The sequence below is a fragment of the Papio anubis genome, chromosome 2 (genome assembly GCF_008728515.1).
Source record: "Papio anubis isolate 15944 chromosome 2, Panubis1.0, whole genome shotgun sequence".
Lineage (NCBI taxonomy): Eukaryota > Metazoa > Chordata > Mammalia > Primates > Cercopithecidae > Papio > Papio anubis.
Window position 1 is genome coordinate 50,676,523 of NC_044977.1, and position 22,418 is coordinate 50,698,940.

Here is a 22,418-nt window from a genome sequence, read left to right on the forward strand (position 1 = left end):
TGGCCCCACATCGGTTTGACCAACTGCTACCAAGGCACAGTGTGACCCTTGCGGTGGGATATAAGAAGGCCTTCACTTCCCTCTAGACTCCTTTCTTCCTTCCTTTCCTTCTTTCTTTCTTTCTTTCTTTCTTTCTTTCTTTCTTTCTTTCTTTCTTTCTTTCTTTCTTTCTTTCTTTCTTTCTTTCTTTCTTTCTCTTTCTTTCTTTCTTTTCTTTCTTTCTTTCCTTCCTTCCTTCCTTCCTTCCTTTCTTTCTTTCTCTCCTCTTTTTCTCTCTCTCTTCCTCCCTTCCTCCCTCCCTCCCCCTTCCCTCTCTTTTTCTTTCTCTTTCTTTCTTTCTTCTTTTCTTTCTGTCTCTTTCTTTCCTTTCTTTCTCTTTCTTTCTTTCTTTCTCTCTCTTTCTCCCCTCCTTCCTTCCTTTCTCTCCTTTCCTTCCTTCTTTTCTTTTTTTCTTTCTTTCTCTCCTTCTCTCTCTCCCTCCCTCCCCCTCTCCCTCCCTCCCCCTCTCCCTCCCTCCCCCTCTCCTTCCTTTCTTTCTTTGTTTCTTTTCTTTCTTCCTTTCTTTGTTTCTTTCTTTCCTTTCTTTCTCTTTCTTTCTTTCTCTCTCTTTCTCCCTTCCTTCCTTTCTCTCCCTCTTTTCCTTCTTCCTTCCTTCCTTTCTCTCTCCCTCCCTCCCTCTCTCTGTTTCCCTCTTCCTCTCTCTCTTTCTTTCTCTCTCTTTCTTTCTTTTCTTTGTCCCTCTTTCTTTTCTTCCTCTTTCTTTCTCTCTTCCTTCCTTGCTTTATTCCTTCCATTCTCTCTCTGTCTTCCTTCCTTCCTTCCTTCCTCCCCTTCTCTCTCTTTCCCTCTTTCTTTCTCTCTCTCTCTCTCCCTTTCTCTCTCTCTCACGTTCTCTTTCTCACTTTCTCTCTCCCTCTTTGTCTCTATCTTTCTTTCTTTTTCTTTCTTTCTTCCTTCCTTCCTTCTTTCCTCCCCCTCTCTCTCTTTCCCTCTTTCTCTTTCTCTCTTTCTCTCTCACTTTCTCTCTCTCTCCTTTTCTCTCTCTCTCACGTTCTCTCTCTCACTTTCTCTCTCCCTCTTTGTCCCTCCCTCCCTCCCTTCCTTCCTTCTTTCCTTCCTTTCCTTTTCTGTCAGGGTCTCGCTCTGTCACCCAGGCTGTAGTGCAGTGGTGCAAATATAGCTCACTGCAGCCTCCACCTCCTGGGCTCAAGCAATCCTTCCACTGGGATTACAGGCACACGCCACCTCACCTGGCTAATTCTTTTCTGTTGTTTTGTAGAGACAGGGGCCTCACTGTGTTGCCCAGGTTGGTCTCAAATTCCTAGCTTCAAGCAATCCTGCCTTGGCCTCCCAAAGCAATGGGATTACAGGTGTGAGCCACTGCACCCGGCCATTTGCTTTTCTTAAATAATACTGTGACCTCCCTCGAATTCACCCCCAACACAACTTGTCATCCACCTCTGTGAGCCTCCCTCATGTCTCCCCTGCCTCTCCCTCCCTGGCTACGCTTTCCCTATCTTGAATCTTGAGTTTCCCATTCCCTAGTTTATTTATGTTTAATATATCATATGGAGATCTTCCCCCAAAGTAAATGACTTCATTTTGGTTGGATTGAATTGCTATTGTGCCAAGCTCCTCCCCTAGTGGCGGCGCAGCTCCAACCCTGGGACTGGCCAGCTGCATATCTGCCCAGTGAGTGGATGAGAAAGACAATCTCAACAGCATCCTGATCTGCACTTCCCTGAGAAGTGATGAGGTTGAAATCTCCTCCTGTATTTACTGGCTGTGCATGTTCGCTCTTCCATGAGTTACCTCTTCATGCTTTGTCCCCATTTTTCTGTTGGGTTGTGGGTTCTCCCATTGGATTTGGCCAGTATGGTTGTAGTCACAGTGCAGGGAAACCAGGGTTAGACCAGGCAATGCCTCGGGGTGAGTGGGTTCCTCAGGATGAGTGGGTTCCTCAGGATGAGTGGGCTGTGGTGGGCTTCACTCTATCTTGTGTCTTTTCACTGAGGATCAGTGTGGACCAGGAGCCAAGACTGCCCTTTCTCATCCGTCACTTCATTGGGTCCTTGGCACCCCTGAAAGAAAGTGTGTCCACCTCCATCTTGTTCCTGGGGGACAGGCTATGAGCCAGGCAGAGGGTGTCCAAGATCATGTGGCTGTTTCGTGGCAGAGCTGAAATCGGTCGTGAGTCCCCCCTCGCTGGAGGGATTCTTCTGTTTGTGCGATCCTGCCACAGGTGAGATTCTCAAGTCTGCTATGTATTTGAGAACCCCTTGTCTTGTTGCAGGTGTGGGGCTGCCAAGTGAGTACTGAAATCAGAGTCACATGGCCAGGTTTGCATCCCAGCCCCACCCTTACCTTGCAGATGACTTTAAGTGAGTACTTCACCTTTCTGACAGTCTGCAGAATGGGGGAGCCAAGCACCCACCTTACTGGGTGGTAGTGGCATTACATGATACGGGGTGTAAGAGCCTGGCACATTGTTATCCGTTGGTAACATCCCCTCCCCGCTTCCAGGAGGCCTGTGTGCCGTGTCATATGCACACAAGCTTGAGGAACCCGGGACCCACGCTCTAGATTTTCTTGGTGATTACCAGTCTAAGCTGACCGTTTTGACTCTACCTCCAAACTATATACCCCAATCTGTCCAGTTTTCACCACCTTAACCACCACCTCCCAATTCAAACCGCCATCTTCAGATACTTGCTGCCTGAACAATGACATCAACCTCCAAATGCACCCCACCTCCTCCCTTTCATCCTGCAACCTATGCAACCATCCAGCATGACATCTTCTCCGTGTTGCTCTGAGTGTGGCATCCTGCCGTGTAAAACCCTCCCGCGGTTTCCTGTTGTTCTGAGAATAAAATGCACACCCATTCCCTGCTCCTTTATGGACCTATGCCAAAGTCCCTCCCACCTCAGGGCCTTTCCCTCACTGTTCCCTCTGCTTGGATGCTCTTTGCCAGCTTGACTCACTCCCTCTGTCTTTCTATCCTCTGCTCACCTGTCAGGCCTCGGAGAAGCTTCATTACCCCCTCTCCAGTGTACACTGCCTGTCCTTGTCCACTCTCACTGTGTAGCATTTTTCTTTATGTCACTTTGTTACTCCAGAATGTATTCTCTAACTTGCTCATCTGTGCAGCGATGTGTAGTGGTTCAGCCCTGACGCTTCCTGCTTGGTCATTTACCAACAGTGGGCCTTGACCAAACGGGAGTGATAATGTCACCATTCTCACAGGTGGTGGGAGGATGAGGTTGCTTACTGCACTCAGAACAGTGCCTGGCACACAGGAAGTGCCCATACATCGTAGCTGTGTTGTTATTATTGTCTGTCTCTCTGGCCAGAAGGCAGCTCTGTGAGGGATCAGGGGCCTCTGATCCAGTGCCTGGGACATGGAGGATACAGTCCCCGTTGGGGTGCTCAGTGGATCTAGGGACACCACGAGTACCAGAGCAGCCCCTTGCCCCAACTCTTCTCTGCAGCAGAAGATGGCACAGAGGGTACTTGGGAGAAGCCACTGAGTGATGGTGGGCAACCTGTCCTCTCCTGCATATGCAGGTCTCCACTCAAAGGCCACCTCCTCCAGGAGGTCTTCCTGGACCATCCTGCCCAAGACAGCATCCTCCACCCTTCCCCGACAGGGCACCCTGCACGGTTGTCTTTAAAGCACTCACCACTTTTGGAAGTGACTTTGTTTACTTTTGTAAGAACCCATCTGACATTAGTCTTCTCTGCCATCATGAGGCTCCATGGTGCCCAGATCTGCTGATCCTCTTCTCCCCATACCTCCAGCATCTGTCCTGGGGCCTGGCACACAGTAGGTCCTCATGGAACACGTGAAGAAGTGCATAGCCCCCAGGCAGGCCAGCTCCTTTCTACCTTGTGTGGCCCCAGTTGCTCTGAGTCCTTGAAGACAGGCCTTGCTTTGTTTATCTTCTGAATCCCGGGTCTGGGAGTGCCTCATGCACAGTAGGTGCTCCATTTTCTCTGTCGTGTGAGTGACTGCTGTTCATTTCTCACCCCAAATACAAAACTGCATGTTCATTTCTGCACATTTTCTTTGAGATCCATCCTAGCTGGGCAGTCTCACTCATCAAGATCTTTTTAATGTCAATTTGATCAACCATTCTGTTAGCTCTCCTGCCCATCTCTGCATTGGCTTGAAATGGGATAAAAATGTTGACTAGGTCTAGTGCCTAGGAAAGACCGTTATGGCATGATTCAAGAGGAGCTGTGCCCAGGGTCTGCTCAGCAGATCACCAGTTCCCAGGCTCCACCCACTGCCTACTGCCAGCTGCCCTGGGGAGAAAAGGACATTCCCATGGGTGTCCTTTTAAAATGGGGGAACTCAGCATGTTATACTGCCTGCTCCTGGAGAGTCAGGATGCCTGCCAGCATATTAAAGGTGCTGAAACGTCCTGCGGACAAGACAGCAGCTTGAGCTGACTCAATCTGGAGGGTCCACTCATTTCCATCCTTGGACTCACTGACTGTCTAGTGGAGCTGCTCTTCAGGGGCACACACACTGGGGAATATCACCCTGGAGACCCTCACAGATTGACCATACTCAGAATGTGGTTTATACATCAACTTGGAATCTACCAAAAAGTATATCCACCTATCACCAATTTCTATATCTTTCCCCAAGGGTACAGAAGAGGCACATCCTCACTTCTGACATTGCCATGGGCAGTGAAATCCATTCTAATCCACATTACCATTGAAAATCCCTTCAGTCATGCATAAAATTCAGAATACCTGTGTTTCCATACAAGTACAGGAAAGCATGCATATACATGTAAAATGTATATATGGCAATGTGTGTATATATATGTGTGTGTATATATATATGCAGTGTATAGAATGAAGTGTATATATCCACAATATAAGTATATAATATTTTATTTTTTTCTGGTACATTTTGTTCAATTTATGCAAGTTAAACATTCATGGGATAAGACTCCTCCACTTGTATGTCCACTCATTTATTCACGTCTTCATCCTACAGATATTTACTAGAATCTCTGCAGTAAATGCTGGGGTGCAGGCTCTGTCCAGGGCACTTGCTGTCTCGCGGGGACACACTAGGAAGACGAGGCTGAAAAGTGCTCTGAGGATCTAGTGGAAGAGAAATAGGCACTGGGAGATGAGCACAGAAGCTGCCTGTACGGGTCACCTGAAGTAGGGGCCATCCACAACCCAGGAGGGGAAGGGGAGTGGCAGCAGGAAGGGCTTGGCTGGGTGACCCAAACAGGAGCTCTGGGATCCAGAGTGGCTTGGCACGAGGGTCTGCAGGGCGTAGGGTAGGGAGGGTAAAGAAGCTGGGGGAAGAGGTGGGACCAGGCATCCTGCAGGGTTTTGGGATCAGCCTCAGGGGGTTTGCTTGGGAGGGAAGTTGTCAGAGGTATTTAATCAGAGGAGAGACAGGATGTAGGAAGATAATCAAATTCCTTGCACACACAGAAAGTTGCTATGTCTCCGGCATTATCATCGGCAAAGAAATGGTGATTTCCCGCCGTGTGCTGCTGGGGATGGGTGCATTCTTTTCCACATGCTCACGGCCTCCTGTTTGGTACCCCCCTGCCGGAATTTTTCCAGGGATGGGCACAATGACCTAGGAGTCAACCCCTGGAGTCCACCCTCCTCTGTCTACAATCTGGGAAACTCTGATGCATTTCTGGGCTTCTGCCTCTGTAGAATTTGTCGCCACTTCTCTTGGGCAGTCACTTGAGCAGCTCTCTCCTCTCCCCAAGGTGATGGCCTGGGCTGAGGGTCCCATGTCTGGGGATCCCTACGTCTAGGAGTCCCCACATCTTGCAAAAAGGACTCCATCATTTTACTCATCTAGGGCTGTGAGAGTGCAACACATGTCTGGTGAGCTGGTGAATGCTTAGAAGGATGGATTTGAAGACCTTTCCAGTGAGAGAGACAGAAGCAAGGGGCGGGCCAGCTCCATTTTCTCTCTGCCATTTCTTAACAATGCGCCATCTTGCCCAAGCAAAAGACCTATTCTTTCCTTATTCTTGCTTAGAATGCAGCTAACAAAGGACTTTTTGTCTCGTTTGCATTTTTTTTTTTTGCAAGCCTCAGTTCATCCTGGGTTTTAGCTCTCCTGACACTATTCTCTGAGATGAGTCTTTTGTTATAATGTTCTCTTCCCAGCTTTCATATGGTAGACAGGCAGGCAGGCAGGCGTGCGTGCGCATGCAACATGCAGACACACACACACACACACACACTTGCTTTCACATGCACATTCATTCATTCAACTGTTGAGGCTTCACAGATAAATAATCCAGGCCCCCACAGCCTAGCGGCAAGAGACTGATCATTCAATTCAATACAAAATAAAGATGGACAGGGTGCTGGGCCACAAGTGGAGGGAAGGGACATTTGGGAGGCACCTCAGAGTAGGGAACTTTGGAGCCGTGGCTTGATGGATATGGTGCTAACCAATAATGCATCTAGTAAGAGCTATTGTTTATTGGTGCCTTACCAAATGCAGGCTGAGCTTGTCATGTGCATTTGGTTATTTAATCCTCCCAACAACCCTGGGAGGTAGATATTTTGTTATTCCCACTTTACAAATGAGGAAACTGAGGCCTTGAGAGGTGAGTTAACTCACTCAAGGTCCCACTGCCAGGAAAAGGGAGCCAGGACATAAACCCAGATTTATCCACCTCCAGGGCTCTGCTTTAAAACCTCCTGCGCTACATTCCCTGCCCCTTAGCAGGCAGATGGAACAAGGAAGACAATTGCAGGCTGAGGGAACAGCATGTGCAAAGCCATGAAGCCAGGAAGGAGCAGATGCTGACCGTTGGCAAGTGGTCAGCAGCGTGCTCTGGCCTTGCTCAGTAGGGAGAGAGACCCTTGGATGGAGAAAGACAGAGGCTGGGGCTTGCACACACCCCTCCCCAGTTTCCCTAGCTGAGGGCCTGTTACCTTACCAAGCTCAGCCCAGACACAGCTCCCTGCACCCCCAAATCTTCCAGTTATTCATTGTGAGGCTCCCTGGTTCCTCTTGATGAGACAGCCCAATGTGGCATTCTGAGCCCAGAGGGGCTATGAACTGCCATGCCATGGGGCTGGCAAGTGCAACCTTTTTCCATCTGTATATTTTCCAAATCATATATTTCAGCTTGTGTCACTGCAGATTGCTTGCTCTCTGACCCATTGGCTTTAAATAGCAAAAGAAAAAAAAATACAATGCACTTTGTGGTTTCCAGTAAGATACCGTAAATACACCCAGATAATATTCCGGTGCAAACCATTTACAGTGGCTGCACAGGGCGGTGGAATGGAATCTTTTGGGCAGGCTTGGACATCAGTTTATTTCCTCTGTACCCGCCGGGATCATTATGGAGCTGGAACCACAGAGGGCGTCAGCTGGGCTCCCCATTTTCATCTCAGTGATAATACGTATCGTTCTTTATCAAGCACCTTCTGGGAGCTCCACAGAGGCTTCATTCCACAGAGGTCTCATTTAATTTTCAGGACTTGGCGATGTCCTCCTAAGGGTTCCCACTTCACAGATGGGGAAGCTGAGACTCAGAGAGGCAGAGTCCTTGCTTGGGGCTCCCCCAGTGAATGAGAAGTACACAGGAGGGACTGACAGGTTCCATCTTACCTGAGTTCTGAGCTGAAGTCACCTGGGATATCCCAGGAGGGAAGGTCTCTGGGCTTCTGGATGAAAACTTTACCTGGGAGATGTGGGTGGATTGAAAGGTAAGGAGGGCATGGGGGAGGTGAGGGAGCCCGGGGGATCTTCTGGTCTTGCTGAGTCACTGGTGACCTTGAGCAAGTCTCCCATCCTCCTTGAAGCTATCATTCCAGTAGGAGCCCCCTGGCTTTGTTTCTGTGGCTCTAGGAATCTTTTCTCTGATTCTGGGGAGAGGAAGGGCTGGCAGAATCCGTACCTGCCCTCAGCCTCACCTCCTCCGGTGCCAACCTGGCTCACCGGCTCCTGCCACTAGCTGACCACACCACGTCAGTGCCATCACTCAGGCTACCACTTGGCCTGATGCCTTCTCTGCCCCTAGAGAGCCCCCTGACCTCTCCGCTCAAGTCACCACCCCCGATGTCCCCCACTCTCATCACTGCCCTGTGTCACCTCCTTCAAAGTCCTCAACTGCCATGGAGTGGCATTATCCTGCTGCCTGTCCTTCTACGAAGGCAAAGCCATATCTAAACTCCTCATCTGACTTTCCTCATGTCCTAGAACAGTGCCTGGCACATAGTAGATGCTCAAGAAATATCTGATGAATGAAGGAATAGATGGCTTGGTCAAGGAGGTGGAGGGGAGGGCAGGATTTGAGGGAGGTTCTTCCTCTGCTCCTGGGCAGGACGGAGAGGCAGGCCTTTCACAGCAGGCTGTCCCCACTGCCGGGATGGAGGATCTGATCCTGGAGGGCACACAGGCCATGGTGGCCAAGCCCAGGGTTCACTCACAGGCTCCACATGGATGATCTGGGCAAGAATGTAGGCCTGGAGTCAGTAGGACTGGAATGGTTCTCAAGACCTTGAGGCATGGGAGTGGGTCAAACTCTGCGGCCAGCTGTCCAAGTTTGAATCCTTACAGGTTGTATCACATGGGCCTCAGTTTCTGCATCTGTAAAATGCAGATAATAGCAGCCCCCACCTCATGCGTTGTTGCCATATATTGTGGATCTATATTCAGTGCTTAGAATAGAGCCTGGTGAATAAGAAACATTTTGTATGTCTTTGCTCAGCTTTTTATGGACTATATGCCATTGGGCATATGATCTCATCCCCTTTCCACAGCAGTAGAACAGACCACCCTTGCAGGTATCTCCTAAGAGAAATGAGATGGCATTCGGGAAATTACCCACCTGAATGAAGGGGCTTCCCCAGACAGATGAGAAAAGGGCGGTTCTCGGAGCAGTGAGGGTGACCAGGGTCCAAGGGAGTTCCCTGGAGTGGTTAGGCACAGCAGGTGACCTCCAGGTTTGCATCCTAACTCTTCCTGGGCAAGTCACCTCATCTCCCCAAGCCTCAGTTTCCCCACCTTACCTGGGATGAGTAAAGGAGGCAGACATGGATGGAATCTGAGATTTATTTTAAGATTCCAGAAGCTTTTTCTGCTTTCTTTCTACCATCAAACCCTGTTCTCAGCTCAGCAAGCCATCCAATTTGAATGGTTTTGATAAATTATTTATTGATAAGTTTTAATCGATAACAACTGAATGCCATCTCGTTTTAGAAGTGCATTTTGACAAGAGTTGATTATGGTGGTAGGGCTGGTACGGGGAACACAAAATCAGCAGCTAAGTCTAAAATGGCAGGGAGCAATAAAGGCCATGGATAAAACAGAGGCAGGGCAAGTTCTTCTCTGTACCACCCAGTGGCACCTATAATTTCATCAATTATTATAATTATAATGCTCACTACTGTTTGTTTAAGTACCTGCTAGGTGCCAGGTGATGTCTACCTCTTCCTACAGGGTAGTTGCTAATAACAGATGAGGAAATGGAGGCTCAGAGGTTAAGTGACTTGCCCGAGGTCACACAGCTTTTGGCGGAGTTGAAATTGGGACTCAGGTCTGTCTCACCCCTCACACATTTTGGAGGGTGTTGGAGACAGTGGGAGTGACAGACATGGTCCTTGTCATCTTGTAAACCTGAAATTTGGCTGAGCAGACAGACACTGGATGAGCCTCTGTGTTTTTTTGTTTTTTTTTGTTTTGTTTTTTTTTTGCCTCTCCGTTGTGACCTTCAGGACATTGTTTTTTGCCTCTCTGTTGTGACCTTCAGGACATTGTGAAATGGGACTCAGTTAGCAGGGACGCCATGGGTGGGCTGGCATGGCACGCCACGGCAAAGCCAGCCCTGGCATGGGGAAGCCGTCCAGTTCAGCAGGTGGACAGGCTTTCTGCGGGGTGGGAGGGCAGCGATGGGGCAGCGGACAAGTTGTTTGTGTCTGTCTCCCTCCTGGGGAGGGAGGTTCCAAGGCGAATGGGAAGGTGGGTGGGGAAAGGACCTCCCTGAGCGTGGGACAGAGTGACCTGAGGCTAGAAGCAACTTGGAGCAAATCATCCACCTCCTCACTCACTGCTTAAGCCATCTCCATCCTGGCTTTCTGAAACACCTTCTCTGGCCCCCCTTTGCCTGCTCCGGGCTCCGGGGCCTCTTCTTCCAGGTACCTTTCCTGAAACCCACCCAGGCTACATGAGAGCGAACTTGCCCAGTGCTCCTCAGGACTTATCCCACACACAGGGCTTCCCGTAGGTTGCTTTGGTCAGTCTTCACCCTGTAAAGTAGACATAGCCCTTGAACCCATTTTGCAGGTGAGGAGACTGAGGTCCAGAGAGGCTAAGAGGCTAGGTGGCAGCACCATATTCACACCAGCTCTGAGTGACTGCCCGTCCCACGCTGTCTCCTGCACCCCAGCTGCTCAGGACCCTGCCCCTCCCCTGGAGATACTCACAGTCCAGTGAGGGGGACACAGAAGAAGAGAAGGGATGGACATCTGAAATAGCAGGTGACACACAGAAGGAGTAATAGTGGCCACGAAAACAAGAGGTAGGGTGCAGGCAGGTTCCATAAACGAAACATGGGGCCAAGAGCTTTCCATGGACAAACTCTTGTTCTCCCTCATTGCCATGAGAAAGTTACCAATGATATGTCTCCATTTTACAGCCAGAGAGACTGAGGCGCAGGGAGGGGTAGTCCTTGACCAATAGTCACAGAGCCAGGGATTGATGTTCCTGGGATTTAAACTCAGGCCTTCTGGCCCCAGAACCAGTGCCCTCCGTGGGTGTTGGGGAAACGCTGCTTCACGATGCTGTGAGCTTTACGCACGTGTGCAGGTTACATGGTTAGGTCAAGGGTGCTTGGGAGTGGGGAGTGGGAACTGATGGGCTAGAGGGGTCCCCCCGCATCTGGCTTTCCAGATCCTGGGCTGCCAGCCCACATACATTCCTCCTTTTTTGCCCAGTTGACTCCCCAGGTTCTGGGGTTGAATGGATGTGTGCGTAATGGCAGTTGCTCAGCTCATCACCCTAAGAGGGAGCTTTGTTGCAAGTTAGGAACGGGTACACAGTCGAGCTTTGGAGAGCCATTGCATTGAGCTTAGCCTCACTCCTTAGTCAGGCCCAGGCTCCTCTCAAGTGCCTGGGACCTGACCCCAACTTGTCTCCTCTCCTCCTCGCAGGGAGCCGGGAGGCTGCGTTCACCTACGCCATCATTGCTGCCGGCGTGGCCCATGCCATCACAGCTGCCTGTACCCAGGGCAACCTAAGCGACTGTGGCTGCGACAAAGAGAAGCAAGGCCAGTACCACCGGGACGAGGGCTGGAAGTGGGGTGGCTGCTCCGCCGACATCCGCTACGGCATCGGCTTCGCCAAGGTCTTTGTGGATGCCCGGGAGATCAAGCAGAATGCCCGGACTCTCATGAACTTGCACAATAACGAGGCAGGCCGAAAGGTAGGCAGCCAGGGAGGGCAGCTGGGCGGCGCTCGCGGAGATACTGCGAAATGACTTGTTCGTAACGTCTGGTGCTGGGTGTCTGGTGAGGAGCCACAGGGCTCTGCCCTCAGCCTCACTCTGCTTGGCGTTGGCATCAGCTTATGGCTGGTTAGGATTTGTGTATGGCACAAAGCTTGTCAGCTATTAGAGAGGTTGGATAACTGAGTCTCCCTTAAGACGAATTGGATGTTACTCAGCAAGGTGGAAAGAGGGACAGATGTGGACTCTTATCCTCGGGAGGAGCCAAATTAGCCTTTCTCCCTTGCTCTCTTGCTCCCTTCCTGCCTCCCTCCCTGCTTTTTTCTCTCCCTCCTTCCCTTCCTCCCTCTTCTCAGGCTTCTGGCCACATCCTGTGTGTCAGAGCCTCCCAGGTGGCCTTGGTGAGTCACACAGGGGAATTGCTCACCTGGTCTACCCCAGGACAACGTCCTGGGGGAAATTACGAGGCCCTGCCTGTCTAGTCCCATGGCTGGGAGCTCCTGCCCAGGGTGGCACATCCCTGCAGGAGTCCCAGCTGCTCCCTCCTCCCTGATTTTGTGGTCAGATCACCCTGCAGGTCCCAGGTCCCAGGCTCTCTCCTGCCTTGAAGCCCTCACTTCCTCAAGACAGACAGGAGGAGGACACATGGCTTCCCTCTCCCAGCCTCGGTTTCCTCACCCACAGCTCCCTGACTGGGCCATGGTGAGAATTAAAGGAGAGAATAGCACGTGACCCGCAGCAAGTCAGGGTCAGGGTGGATCCCGCGGGAGTGTGTTCTGTGAGCCACACAGCTCCACTGGGTGTGAGGCTTGTGGCTGTTGCTCTGTCGTGCTGCCATGAGCCCATGGGCGACACAGACACTGGGAACTGTCAGAGGCTGTAAGACCAATCTCAGTGGGCTTCCTGGAGGAGACAGGCCCCAAGAAATGAGTGAGGTTTGGCTAGGCAGGGAAAGGAGGTGGAAGCAGCCAAGATCTGGTGAGCTGGGGAGGAATGGACGCAGGCCCAGAGGTAGGGGCAGGGGGCCAGTTAGGGACCACACTGACCAGTCTGTGAGCCCCTGACAAGGGAACCCCTGCAGGATGGGGCTAAAGCAGCCTTGTGTTCTGCACCTAGATCTGCTTATGGCTGCCATGTCCTCGTCCTTCAGGTTTCAGCCATGATGTCCTCTCTCCAGAGAGGCTTCCCTTCCCATTCCTTCTTAGCCTTTTCTCCAAGGTTGCCTTGTTCTGTGGCTTTCTCCCCTCTCTAGACTGTAAGCATACTGAGGACAGAGGCCTGGGGTGTCTCACAGCAGCACTCCAGAGCGTGGCACACAGTACGCACTCTACAAATATGTATGGAGTGAACGGATGAGTGCCTTGTAGTTGCTGGTGAGCCACTGATGGTTCTGGGGCAGGAGTGGGGCAGAAGTCATAGACCCTTGGGAGGCAGAGGGCTACCTTGAGTGGGGTCAGGAGCTGGGTCTAGGTGGAGTGCAGGCCAGGCCTGACCTGATGTTTCTGAGCAGGAACAGCCCTCCCAGCTCAGGAAAGCCCAGTGGAGGGCCATACATCCCCCTGCCTGCCCAGTGCTCTCTGGTTAGGGAGGACCCTTGGGGATGGCTTTCTAGAAAAGCACTTCTACAGACACTATGTATTTCCTGAGCCAAGAGGTGGGACTGCGGACTCCCCGGTGTGTGCAGAGAAAGGCCTGAGTCACCACCCGTCCCGCCCCTTTGTGCTATATAGGGGTGGAAATGGAGGCTCAGAGAGGGTGCCAGCTGACCCGTGGGACTTAGGTCAGTGACCACACACACCACTCAGCCAGAGCACAGCAAGGTGGTCTTCTGGCCTAGCCCCAAGTGGCCAAACACTCACTTGCTGCCTTGAGACACCCCAAGGGCCCCAACAAGGGCACGAACAAAGACAGCCACCAGCTGCTGTGGGTTCCAGCCCCTCTTGCGACCTCAGTTTCCACATCTGTCAATTGGGACTATGACCCTCTCCTTGTTCTGACCAGTGCCAGTCGGTTCCCCAGGATTTTGCAACACGCCATTTACTCGAAGGCATGGGACCCCACCCAGAAGCCCCCTTCCAGCAGGCTGCCGTGGGCCCCACGCATGGCAGGGCTTGGGAACCGGCGGGAGCAGAGGGGCCAGCCTGCCGCTGCTCCTGGCTGAGCGCCTCGGAAAGGCTCGCAGATGTGTTTATCACCCGCTCCCTCGCTCCTGCCGTGAGGAAACAAGACTCAACCTGACCACAGGCTCTGGGGCTTGTTGGCAGCTGGTGTGAGAGAAGGGGAAGCGGGGAGGCCAGGGTGGGGGCGGCTTCTGCAGACCTGATGAGGGGCTGCCCCAGAGCTGCAGGGGAGCCCTCGACTCCCCTGGCAGATGAGGAAGAATCAATGCCGCAGGGGCGTCCTGCCCTCGCAGGTCTCCAGTTCGAGTCTGAGCCCAGCAGGGTGTGGGCCATGGGGCAGGGGCAGCACCTCAAGGAGGCTGCGGGGCATCCCCCCCTTTCCCTCATTGTCTCGTCAGTTGTGTGGTCTGTAGGCCGAATCAGAATGGTTAGGTGCCAATATCTTTTGGCGAGGTGATTTTAGTATTATAGCTTCCCCTATTGGCAGTTCGGGGTCTTTGCACTTTGGATTGAAATCAGTGGTTGCTCAGGTTGGGGTCCTAGAATACGAAGTTCACATCCTAGCGTGTGATGTGTGGAATCATAGGCTCCCCAACTGGGAGGAAGGGAAGAGTCAGAAGCATTGTGTTGAAATCTTTGGATGGTGGAATCTTTGTGGCTTTGAATAATTTCTTTCCAGCCTTTTGGGCAGCAAGGAAATTACACCCAGTTTTTGCCCTCAAGACTAGATGCTCAGTCTAGTGAGAGAATCAGGTCCAAGAAGCAAAACTTGTGATTCAGAGCTACACACTGTAGGAGAAATGTGATGTAGAAAGTGAAGAAAAGAGGTCAGAGGAAGAGCGGTTTGTTTCCTCTTGAAGTCTGAAGAGTGCTAGGCAGAAGAAGAGAACTTTTAGCAGGGCTTTGAAGGCTTAGGAGTCCTCCAGGTTGACAAGGCATCAGGAAGGAAGAGGGCAGTTCAGGCAGCACAGGCATGTTTAAAAGCATGAAGTCCTAACAAAGCATGCTGTGGGGGCTCCACGTGGCCGAGGGTGGGGAGGACAAGTGATGAGGCTGCAGAGGGGGCTAGATCCTAACACACAGCCTTGAATGCCAGAACAAGGAGTGGGACTTTGTCTTAGGCCAGAGGTGCCCAGAAGAGGCTTTGGTGGGGCAGTGCTTGGGCAGGTTTCTGGCCTGTCTGGGATAGAGTGGAGAACAGACTGAAGGGGCTGTGGCCAAGGTTGGTGCCTAAACCCAGCAGGGGCCTCGGGGCGCATGGCTGGGGAGGCTGTTTAGGAAGCATAATAGGTAGGAGCTGCGTCAGGTGTGTTTGGGGTGGAGGAGCAGGGTGGTAATGGAAGCCCTGGTCTTTGTAAGATTGCCCGGTGGGAGGGTTAAAGGGGGAAAAGGAGGAGAGAGCCTGGGCCACAGCCTGGGCAAATGGGTACTGGGACAGGAGGGCTATGGGAAGGGAAGGACAGTCAGGGAGGTTGGAGGAGAACCAGGAGAACCTGGGCCTTCTGGGTGCATTTGTGAGTGTGTGTAGACATCCCCCTGCAGGAGTGCAGAGAAGCCTGGGCAGCTGGGAAACCCAGCCAAGGGCCAAGGATCTCCAAGCCTCCATGACAATATTGTACTTGGCAGGCCAGGCTTTCGAGGCCTCACTGTACAGAGAGAGAAGTGCACCAGGGAGCTCCGGGGGCCTGGGGGAGGGTGGGAGCCCTCAGCAACCCCTTCATGAGAGTGTGGTGACTGAGCCCAGGAGAGGCAGCCCTGGGGATGGGGGCCCAGCTGGGACGGGGCTGGCCCCTGCTGGAATGCGCCGCTTGCTCCAAGGGAGGTGAGCTCAGGGGGATGGAATTCCACCGAAGTGAAAAGTCACCTCCCAGTCCCTACCCAGCCTCTTGCACACGGAGGGGTGTCGGTCTTGTCCCTTCCTGCCCTGCCCCGTCTGGTCCGGGTGCTCCTGGGAGCTGGATTCCCACCCCTGCCCTGGCCGCAGGCAGGCCTGTGAGTCAGGGGACACCAGGGACCAGCCCCTGGCAGCTGGGGCGGAGCCCAGATAAGGCCTGCTTAGCTATGCTCCTCTCTGCTGTCCCGAGGGCCACTTGCATATTTGACCAGATAGAGTGGCCAGTGGTGGCATGTCAAGGGCCTGAGGAGCCAGGCCCCACCCAGCCCGAAGCTGACTGGCCAGGCCAGGCTGGGAGGAGGCATCCTCAGTCTGCCATGCCCTCCATTCCTGCCCCACCCCTGGGCACAGTTGTGGGTTCTCACCCTTGCAAATGGAAAGGCTTGCAGCCAGGACTCAGGGGACTTGGAGCAGGAATGGTCTTGGGCACATCTCAGCCCTTCAGGGCCTTGGTTTCTTCCATGGCAGGGGCTTCTTTTCTTTGCTCCCAGGAGGGTCTCCAGGTCTGACATGTGGGCTGGGGAATGACATGGGGTTCTTGGGATCATTGTATCCCAACCTTGTCTCCAACTTCTCTCCCACACACACCACCCTCCAACAACACACTCCTGCAGTCAACCAAGCTTGTTTCCACCTAAGGGCCTTTGCACAGGCCGCTTCTGCTGTCTGGAGAGCTCTTTCCTTGAATCTTTGCAGAACTAGCTCCTTGTATTCCTTCAATTCCCCGCTCAGATGTCACCTTACCAGGGAAGTCCTCCCTAACTTCCCTCCTCCACTGTCTCATCTCCTCCATCACCCTGCTTTACTTGCATGTGAAACCACCGCACAGAATGATCTCATTTGCACAGCTCTTTGTGTCTTTATTACTTGTTGCCTCCCACTGCAGTGTCAGCACCATAGGGTAGTGATGGCCTAAGTTCACCTCTAAACTTAGAACAGTGCCTGGCACATAATAAGTGCTCAAGAAATATTTGTTGAGTGAACAAATGATTTGGCAAGTGCTTGCTCTTTCTTGGGGGGATTTCCAGGAGCAGGGTTGCAAGGTATAATACAGGACTCCCACTTAGAGTTGAATTTGATATAAACGAAAGTACGTCCCAACTATTGCACAAGACATATTAAAAAATGATTCACCATTTACCTCAAATTCAGACTTAACTGAATTTGTATTTTTGAATTGAGCTGATATTGACATAATTGTAGATTCACATGCAATTGAAGAATATGAAGAGATCTTGTATACCCTTTGCCCAGTTTCCCCCAATGATGACAGCTTGCAAAACTATAGGACGACGTCACTACTAGGATGCTAATGCTGGAACAGTCAAGATGCAGAGCACACAATGGTCCCCAGGTTGCTCTTGTGTAGCCACTTCTACTTCCCTTCCCCTTCCGAATCCCCAGCAATCACGAATTTCCTCTCCACTTTTATACTTTTTTTATTTTAACAAAGTTACATAGGTGGATCTGACAGTATAACCTTTCCAGACAAGCTTCTTTCCATTCAGCACAATTCCCTCAAGCCTCCTTCAAGTGTTGTGTATCAGTAGCTGGTTCCTTTACCTTGCTGAATAGTATTCCAGGGCACAAAGGCTCCACAGTTTGTTTTGCCATTCACCTGTTGAAGGATATCTGGGTTGTTTGCAGGTTTTGACTATTACAAATAAAGCTGCTGTGAACATGTATGTACAGGTTTTTTTTGTGTGTGTGAATGTAAGGTTCTATTTCTCTAGAATAAATGTCCAAGAGCACAAATGTATGGTGGCTGTATGTTTAACTTTATAAGAAAGTGCCAAACTGTTTTCTATTTTGTGGGAGAGTGGTTGTGCCATTTTATATTCCCACTAGCAATGTGTGAGTGGTACAGTTTCTCCACATCCTCACCAGCATTTGGTGACATCACTGTTTTTAAATTTTTTTTGCCATTCCGATAGATGTATGTTATACCTCATTGTGGTTTTGACTGGCATTTCCTGAATGGCTAATGGTGTTGAATATCTTTTAATGTGCTTATTTGCCATCTGGATAGCCTCTTCAGTGTAGCATCTGTTAATGTTTTTTGCCTATTTTCTAGGTAGGTAGTTTACTTTTTTAACTGGTGAGTTTGGGTATTTCTTTATAGATTCTAGCAGCTAGTATTTGGTCAGACATGCGATTGGCAAATATATTTTCCCAGTCAGTAGCTTGTCTTTTTATCATCTTCATAGGGTCTGTCACAGAGCAAAAGTGTTTAACTTTGATAAGTTTTAATTGGTAAGGTCCAATGTATCTATTTTTCCTTGAATGGACTGTACCTTTGGTATTATCTAAAAACTCTTTGCTCAGCCCTAGATCCTAAAGGTTTTCCCATTTTTTTTTCCTAAAAGTTTTATGTTTCACATTCAACTCTGTGACCTGTTTTTTAAAAAATTCATTAACTTAAAAAAATCAATGAAAATTTATTTTTTTTTTAAGTTGGAGTTACATTTTTATTTATTTTCAATTGTGGCAAAATATACTTAGCGTGAAACTTGCCATGTTAGGCATTCTTAGGTGTGTACCCCAGTGGCATTAAACACACTCACACTGTTGCGCTGCCATCCTCACCTTCCATCTCCAGAACTTTACCATCTTCTCAAACGAAGACTCTGTCCCTGTTAAACAACCACCTCCCATGTCCCCGCGCCCCACCCCAGCCCCTGGCACCCACCTTTCCACTTTCTGTCTCTTTGAATCTGACTGCTCTAGGCGCCCCACATAAGAGGCATCATATAGTTTTTGTCCTTTTCCGTCTGGTTTATTTCAGTTAGTGTAATGTCTGAAAGGTTCTGTGATTGCTTTGAATTAACTTTTCTATGAGGTGTATGTGTAGGTCGGGGTTCATTTTTCAGCCTATTTATGTGCTAAATCCAGGAACCCTCCCTAGCCTCCACTGTCAAGGACAGTGGCCTCGGCACAGTGCCAAGGAAAGCTGTAGGATTGTTTTAGAGCTGGAGATTCTCTCTTCTGTGGGCATTTGATCAATGAGAGACTGAGACCCTGACCTGGAGGGGCCCTGCCAAGGCCACACACCAAGGGAATGGAGAAGCAAGAGCTGCACCTAGGCCCTGGTTCCCAGCTCAGACCTCCCTTCCGCTTCCTGGAGCTGGCCAGGGCCGGGGAGCTGAGCTGGATGAGAGGCTGAGGTAGGGGCCAGGAGGTCCGTGGTGGGCTTGAGAAAAGCTTAGTGGGATGACCAGGCCAGGGTGTGTGGGCCCAGAGGAAGAAGCCCAGACGAGACCAGAGAGGAAGCTACCAAGGACGGGTTGGAGGGGTACCAGCCCAGGCTGGGGCGGAGGGTGCCCACGAGGCCTGAGGTTTGGCCAGTTTTCTCCAATGACACAGCAAGGGCAGGGCCCAGCCAGGTCCTGTCAGTGATGCCACTGTGATAGCAGTGGACAGTACCCAGGCAGGAAGGGGATGAGATAAGAGAGGACGCATGGGTAGGGGCAGGAGCAGCCCTTCCCACAGAGACTGGAAATGTCTGTGGCCCCAGCTTCATGCGGCCTGGTCCCTGGCATCCCACTTTGCTCTGGGCTAGTAAGACCACCCCACCCCCAACCTGGATGGATGTGGGCAGCAGGGGCAGGCCCTGAGGAGGCGCTGAACACCCAGGCCTGGGAGGAGTCAGGTGGCTCAGCTGTGATTGGAGCAGCCTCAGGAAGGTGTCACCATCCTGCAGTCCCTGAGGACTGGGGGTGGTGTGGTTGGGAGGGTGGCAGGCAGGACCAGGACCCACAGAATGGAAGAATATGGGGAAAAGGCAGCTCAAGTGAGAAGGAACTTACTATCAGGAAGCGGGATGAGGTCCCTGTTAGAGCAGGTGGTACAGGTGGAGGGAAGGTTTTCAATTGCCTGGAGAATATGGACATGATTCTAATATCAGCACTTGAAATATGTGTGCTAATTTAATCCCCACAGTGGTCTTACGAGATTAGCATTCTCTGTTCTCTCCATTTTACGAATAAGAAAACGGAAGCACAGAGAGGTTAAGAAAGTTGCTTAATGCCACACAGCTGGCAGGTGCAGCGCTGGGATGTAAACCCAAGCAGCCTAGCTCCAGATCCAGGTCTTAACCTCAAACTACGCTACCACACCCAGGAGTCTTGGACTCAGATGCTTTTATCCCCACAGTATCCTGATCCTGAAATCCTGTGATTCCAAGATGTTACCCTAAGATTCACAGATCCTCTGATTTGAGGAACTTGGAGACTACAGTCCTCAGCCCCCAGAAGGCCCCGCTATGTGGTCATTTGGGTTGTGGGTTATCCAGGCACGCACACGTGCATCCTCTCCTACTCTGGTCACTGTGGCCTTGGGGGCAGTCCCTGAGCCACCACCTTCTTCCTGGGAGAGAACACATCAGGGCCAGGGAGGAACCCGCTTATGAGTGAGAAGAGGGGATTCTGTGTGCCATCTTGGCAGGGGAGGGGCCCCAGTCTGTCATGGGGGTTCAGGATGAGACTGGACAAGGAGATGGGCAGCCAGAGACCCATGCCTGGCGCTGGGACCAGGGCGCCCCCTGTTTTAGCAGAGTTTCTGGACTTGTTCAGCCTGATGAACATCAGTGGGGGAGACTTCTCTTCTCCCCCAATCCTTCCAGGCAGTCGTGAGACTCACCTCAGTGTCTCTCAGAGCCCAGCCTGGGCCGGGCATACTCTTGGTGACATAAAGTGGCACACATCCTAGGCCATGTCACAAACAGCCACCAGAGCACCAGAGGCACTAGACTGGGTGCGTCTGTCCCTGCCTTCTCATTCCCAGGCGTGCACAGGGGGCAGGCGGGAGGCGGGTGCTCCCTGTGCTGTCAGGTGGGCTCTGGAGTCCACTCCTGGCTTTGCTGCTTGCTAGCTGTGTGGCCTTGGCCATGTTACTCTGCCTCTCTGTGCCTCAGTCTCTCCAGGTCACTTAATAGCACCACAGAGTATTATGAAGATTACATGATTAAAAGAATTTAAACTGCTTAGAGCTGCCCCGTCCAATATGATCACAAGCCACATGGGGCTACTTACATTTAAATGAATTACAAATAAATAAGATTAAAAATTCTGTTTCACAGTCCATGTTTCAAGTGCTTGGTAGCCACCTGTGGCTCGTGGCTTCCTACTAGACCATTCCGTGGTGGCAGGAAGGTCTATTGGACATTACTGTCTTAGAGTGGCGGGCACGGAGTAAGGGCTGAGATGTTGGTACCACTACTAAGGGGCCTGAAAAGATCTCAGCTGCGGTGGAAGCTCATCCTGTCACCTCCCTGGCCTCCCGCCAGCCCAAGGGGGTCTCAGATGCTGGCCATCTGATTTATCTTGGAAGGAATTCCCAGTGTGGCTGCTGGCCCTGCAGCTGGGAACTCATTTGAAACCCACCTGAGGTAGGGAGGGGGCAGCATGGCGAGGCCCTGAGAGCCCCCTCAGTGAGGTAGAGTCACGGGCTCAGTTACACCACGGTGAGACCAAGTCAAAAGGCACCCACCGGGGACAATTGCCGCCTTTGTCCTCGGGAAGGGGACTGGGACTCCTGGGTGTTATCAAATCTGCCAGGAAGAGGGAGGGAGGGGAGCCAAGTGATGGGAGGAAGGTGGGTGAGGAGAGGGGCAGGAGTGATCCTAGAGGGAAGGAGAAACGACGTGTTCTGGAGGGTCTGGAACCAGGACCTGGCAGCTGTCACTTTTCCTAATCCTCAACACTTGTGTATTTTGAAGAGAAATCCAGTGCAACTGTGTCCCTAGGAAGGACTCCTTGCCTGACAAAGGCACTTCCTTAAATTACCTCCTTTCAGTGTGCATTGAGACACTGTCATGGCTGCTCACAGTGGCAAGCACTTGCTCTCGCTCTGTCCCGGGTGAGGTTCTAGGTGCTCTCCCGGGATTACTCCATTCAACTGACCGGACATCTTTGGGGACCCTTGGTAACTCCATTTCTCGGATGGGCAGCGAAGGTCCGGGCAGTGAACGTGAGCAGCATCCCAGGCTCCTGGGCAGGAGAGCTAGACGCAGAGTCTCAGGGCCTCCCTAGGCCGTGGCGGGAAGGGGACAGATTCCCTGCCAGCTGGGCATGGGCAGTGAGGCTAGCACTCAGCTGCTCACTGCAAGGCACTGTGTGCCCTTCACAAGGCCTGCCCTTCCGTGTGCTGGTCCCATCCCAAGTGCTCTTTGTAAGTGATCTCACAGGGAAGGGCCTATTGCCATTCCTATTTAGCAGATGAAGAAAACTGAGGTGCAGAGCAGTTCAGTGGTGCGCTTGAGGTTGCTCAGGTAAAAAGCATCTGAGCCAGGGTTCCCTCCAGCCATCCCAACTCTGCAATCCAAGCTCTGTTCATCCTTGGTGCAGCCTCTTATTAGCTCTCAATTGTGTGTGTATGTGGGTGTGTGTGTATTTTTGGACTTGGATGGATTGGTAGTCTTTTGAAATAATAAAGATTCCAACAAGGCCAGGCACGGTGGCTCCCACCTATACTCCCAGCACTTTGGGAGGCCAAGGGCAGTGGGTCACCTGAATTCAGGAGTTTGAGACCAGCCTGGCCAACATGGAGAAACCCATCTCTACTAAAAATACAAAAATCAGCTGGACGAGGTGGTGGGCATCTGTAATCCCATCTACTTGGGAGGCTGAGGTGGAAGAATCACTTGAACCCAGGAGGCAGAGGTTTCAGTGAGCTGAGAATGCACCACTCCAGCCTGGGAGACAGAGTGAGACTCCATCTCAGGAAAAAAAAAAAAAAAAGATTCCCACATGACATTGGTAAAGCACTTTATGATTTGCAAGACCTTTTTTTTTTTTTTTTTTTTAACATCTTTTCTTGGCCAAGTCTCACAGCTGTCCTCTAGGTGAGCAGTGTTATTGTGCCTGTTTTGTAGGTGAGGCAGCCGAGGCTCCGGTTGGGTACTGCTCAGTCCCCTGGAGGGGTTCTCTGCTGGGC

At 51.4% G+C, this 22,418-nt stretch overlaps 1 protein-coding gene across 2 annotated transcripts in view; it reads left to right on the forward strand.

Annotated features, from left to right (window-relative positions):
- Positions 1–22,418, forward strand: part of WNT7A (Wnt family member 7A) — a 60,069-nt gene that overhangs the window by 10,570 nt on the left and 27,081 nt on the right. For both annotated transcript variants that reach the window (XM_031663110.1, XM_009200170.4), the window contains exon 3: positions 11,179–11,450. In XM_031663110.1, coding sequence (XP_031518970.1) covers positions 11,179–11,450 — 272 coding nt within the window. The remainder of the gene's footprint in view (positions 1–11,178; positions 11,451–22,418) is intronic.